At 35.2% G+C, this 3,899-nt stretch overlaps 1 protein-coding gene across 2 annotated transcripts; it reads left to right on the forward strand.

Moving 5' to 3' along the window:
• Positions 1-201: 201 nt before the first annotated feature.
• On the forward strand, positions 202-3,139 carry ATRZ-1A (RNA-binding (RRM/RBD/RNP motifs) family protein with retrovirus zinc finger-like domain-containing protein). 2 transcript variants are annotated; one of them, XM_022882003.2, is made up of 4 exons: positions 202-409; positions 1,622-1,740; positions 2,253-2,794; positions 2,904-3,139. In XM_022882003.2, exons 2-3 carry the CDS (start codon positions 1,630-1,632, stop codon positions 2,778-2,780), a joined length of 639 nt encoding a protein of 212 aa, XP_022737738.1. In that variant the 5' UTR covers positions 202-409; positions 1,622-1,629; the 3' UTR covers positions 2,781-2,794; positions 2,904-3,139. The 2 variants fall into 2 exon arrangements, with proteins under 2 accessions (XP_022737738.1, XP_022737739.1); XM_022882004.2 differs by having other exon boundaries at positions 269-409; positions 2,253-2,787.
• Positions 3,140-3,899: the final 760 nt, after the last annotated feature.

Genomic DNA, 3,899 nt, shown 5'->3' on the forward strand with positions numbered 1-3,899 from the left:
ATTTTTTTAGTTGATTGATCTAATATGTTTATTTGAATGAGATTTATGATAAATATTTGAGAAAAGTTATGTTTAGATTCTAAAATTAGACTTTATTCATTAATTTTTAAATTTAATGAATATAATTATAATAAATAAAAATTTATAATTTAATACAGCATAAAAGCATACATATATTTTCTTATAAAATTCGAGGTACTATTTAGATATTATTATCCCTCGGAACCAAAAAAAGAAAAAAAAAGCCCTAAAACAAAATTTAAGGTTTGGCATCGCGAAGACTTACGCTACCGCTTCCGCTGCTGATTCTCTCTCAATCTCCACAGTTTATATTTTTAGGTTTCCTTCGACACAAAGCAAGCTTTACAAATCTTTTCAAGTTTACTTCTCCTTCGCCTCTGCTTCTTTGGTACGCTAACTCTCCCTCTCTCTCTATCTATCTATCTCTAATCTTATCCATTAAATCTGTTTCTTTTCTGCAATCTTGTAATTGTTGTTTTCTTTCGATTAGGTTTTCGCTTAATTGCTTGTTGGCTTCAGATCTGACTAATTTAATTCTTCTAATATGATTTTATATGGAATCTGTTGTTTTTAATCGGTTAGCAGATTAGAATTATTTATTTGTTGGATTTATAAGTTAATTCGATTGTTTGTAAATACATGTTGTTGCGGACTTTTGGTCTAAAAGCCGGAGTGCGAATGTGTACAGTTAGCTAACTTAGGTGTGATTCAGTGGTTGTAATAGTGCATTGACAATGTTGATACTAATATTGTTTGGATGGCAGTATTGACTGAATATGAAATGGAAAATTTTCTTTTTTTTTTTTTAATTGAAGGATACTTAAATTCGTCTATCTGAATTTCATTAATAAATGTAGAGTGGAGATTTAGGGCAATTGTAGACCAAGCCCTTTTTTTTTTTTTTGGTTTCTGCTACCGGAAGCAAAATGCAACAATTGCTTTTGAATAGTTGAAAATTGAAAACTAAAATTTCTAAAACGGCTAAAGGCATGATTTTTTACTTTAATATCGAGCAATCGTAATTGAATCTGTGTTGTGTTTTAATTATTTTCTTTTTTTTTCAATCGAATATGATTTGGTTTTGCTTGTCATTTTCTTATCCTTTATAGTAACAGTTGTGGAAGCATAAAACTAACAGCCAAGCAGTGCCTAATGTTTTCTTTATTGAAATTGTTTAACTGAATTTAATGAAGTGATTTTGTAATGTCATTCATTCAATCTTTTACCAAAAATTTTGGTATCTTTATCCATTTATATTTCTTTTAAGTGATTGCCTTTTATTGTTGGTGTGGCATTTATTATTGTGAAGAGTGTTTCCATCTTTTGGGATATGATCTTTCCAAATAAAAGATACCGTGAATGCAAGTAAATTGATTCCTTGTGGTCATAGAAATTTTAACAGTCATAAGTTGCTTCTTGTTCTTTTGTTTGCTCATACTTTGAAATGCTTGTTTTCAATCATTACATTCATTAAGCATGTTTCCTCCATTTCTCAATGCTGATCTGGTGATGGCATGTTTAATCCAAGAAGAGATCTCAAATTGATTTAACACCCATGTGTTGAATTTTTTTTGTTATTTTTTTGCTGAAAAAAATGCAGCTTATAGTATGTCTGAAGATGTGGAGTACCGCTGTTTTATTGGTAACCTTTCATGGTCAACATCAGATAGGGGCCTAAAAGATGCATTTGAGAAGTTTGGAAATCTTCTTGAGGCCAAGGTAATGAATCATGAAACTCTCTCTTTATGACATATCTTCTCTTATTCATTCTCTATCTTCTAAATACTTGAGCTTTCTGATTATCATCATCAAATTTGATCCTGGTCAAACATTGTATTTTCTTTCATTGTTGCTTTTACACAAGGTAATAGATTTCATTAGTTCATAAGCTTTTTCAGTTTCTTTGTTTTCACTTGCCGCCTTCGGTTTCTGAACGTGTAACCCCTTTTGAAAACTATTCTTTATGCCCCTGGATGTCAGTTTATTTTCCAATTCAGATTGACATTAATTACTTTAGATGACAATAATATGTTGTACAGAACACAACTAGTAATCATAATAGCATTATTTGTTTAAAGAATTATAACTGATAAGCTGTTTGGAACTTTATTATTTTTTGAATACATTATGGCATTAATTTTTTTCGTTTTGGCCTGCACTCCAAACTATATTTTATGATGTTTTAATTAATCATCAACAAGATTTGACTGAGAAAACTTTTGTTGATTCAGGTAGCTGTCGACAAGTTTTCTGGCCGTTCTCGTGGATTTGGATTTGTCACTTTTGATGAGAAAGAGGCCATGGAAGAAGCAATTAAAGAAATGAATGGAATGGATTTGGATGGGCGGAATATAACTGTTGATAGAGCTAAGCCTCAACAAGGGTCAGGGAGAGATTATGATGGTGACCGTAATCGTGATCGTGGACGTGATCGTGACCATGATCGTAATCGGGGCTATGATGGCGGCCGTGGGTCTAATGGTGGGGAGTGTTTTAAGTGTGGGAAACCTGGACACTTTGCTAGGGAGTGTCCTAGTGATGGGGCTAGGGGGGGCAAGTATGGTGGTAGGGGGGATCGTTATGGAGGAGGTGGTGGTGCTGGTGGTGCTGGTCGTTACGGACCTGATAGGAATGGAGATCGATTTGGTGGGCGGAGCAGGGATGCAGGTAGTCGTGGGGGGTCTGGAAGTGATAGATACAATCGTGATCGTTCTGGACCGTATGACCGTCGTGGAACTGGAGGTCCTCGTTCTGGATAAGATGACTGTATGTGGTATGCATATTTAATTATTCTTTTGGCTTGCTAATTTCTTCTTCTTTTCCTTTTTTGGATTCAAATTTGTGATCATTGTTGTATTGATGGAAGCATATTTTGATTGCAGCTTATGAACTAAGGTTGCTGCTCTTATGGCGAAGCATGAAGTTTCTTTTTTACAGGATGTGCTCTCTTCATTGTTGTCTGGGTGGAACAATATAATAGTTCAGTCCTTTGAAGTGTGAAACTTGGCACAAATCTACTGACTATTTATGTGCTCCTTAAATGCTGTGTTCGATGTTTTGGTCCGATGGAGTCTTGTGCTTTCTTGACATGCTCTTTCAAATATGGTCTTATGCTCTCTGAATGCTCCATTTTTTGTGACTCATGCATTGTCAACAGCAATTGCCATTACTTCTGTCCAACTTCTCGTTGACTTTTTTGAATGCCCAATTATGGTAGATGGTTTGGTCTTTGCATGGGTATATGGAAGAATGATGGGGAGTGGTCCACCATTTGGGTTTGTTTTGCTTCTTCTCACCTAAGTAGAATCTTTCTTTATAAGTAGATGCTCATTTTGGCTGCCCTGTTTTCAGTATCTTTCTAAATAAACAGGAGTCAAGCGGGTAATTTATTTTTCTTGCATATTGCTTTACTCTGTGCTAGTTTGTTAATTAATAGTTTGTGTAGTATTGATGCTGTTGACCTTTTGGCAGGATGCTTGGCCGTTTGTGGCCTTTATGGATACTTGATTGGGTTTCTTTGTTGCTAATTGGGCATGGTTTTATAAACTTTAAAATTGCGAGTTTTTTGGGCGCAACAAAGGATCTGCGTACTAACTGAATATAAGCACACTCTCTGTTCCTTATGGCGCACTGATGGAAGAGTTCCATTTCCTCTAGACACATGGCAGGTTGTTTGGAAGCTCTTTGATGAGTTCAGCAACTGCTGTTATTTGTTCCCACGAGTCTGTGCTTTTTGAGTGTGGATTGCCCTTCTTGCCTTGTCCGTCTTCTGGGTTCTAGTGTCTTGATCTTTTTGGCTAAAATTCAGAAAATTGGTTAATATATAGTTCTTTCAGCTCAGATCGTGCTTGCTAAGTCCTTTTTGGTTCCTTGTGTCA

The sequence above is a fragment of the Durio zibethinus genome, chromosome 11 (assembly GCF_047325235.1).
Source record: "Durio zibethinus cultivar Kanyao isolate XHJ-2024 chromosome 11, ASM4732523v1, whole genome shotgun sequence".
Taxonomy (NCBI): domain Eukaryota; kingdom Viridiplantae; phylum Streptophyta; class Magnoliopsida; order Malvales; family Malvaceae; genus Durio; species Durio zibethinus.

What these genes read in the sequence shown, in the direction of transcription:
- ATRZ-1A (XM_022882003.2), top strand. Translation starts at nt 1,630, where the DNA reads ATGTCTGAAGATGTGGAGTACCGCTGTTTTATTGGTAACCTTTCATGG. An exon ending in GAAATCTTCTTGAGGCCAAG is followed by an intron (nt 1,741 to 2,252) that starts GTAATGAATCAT and finishes TTGTTGATTCAG; the next exon opens with GTAGCTGTCGACAAGTTTTC.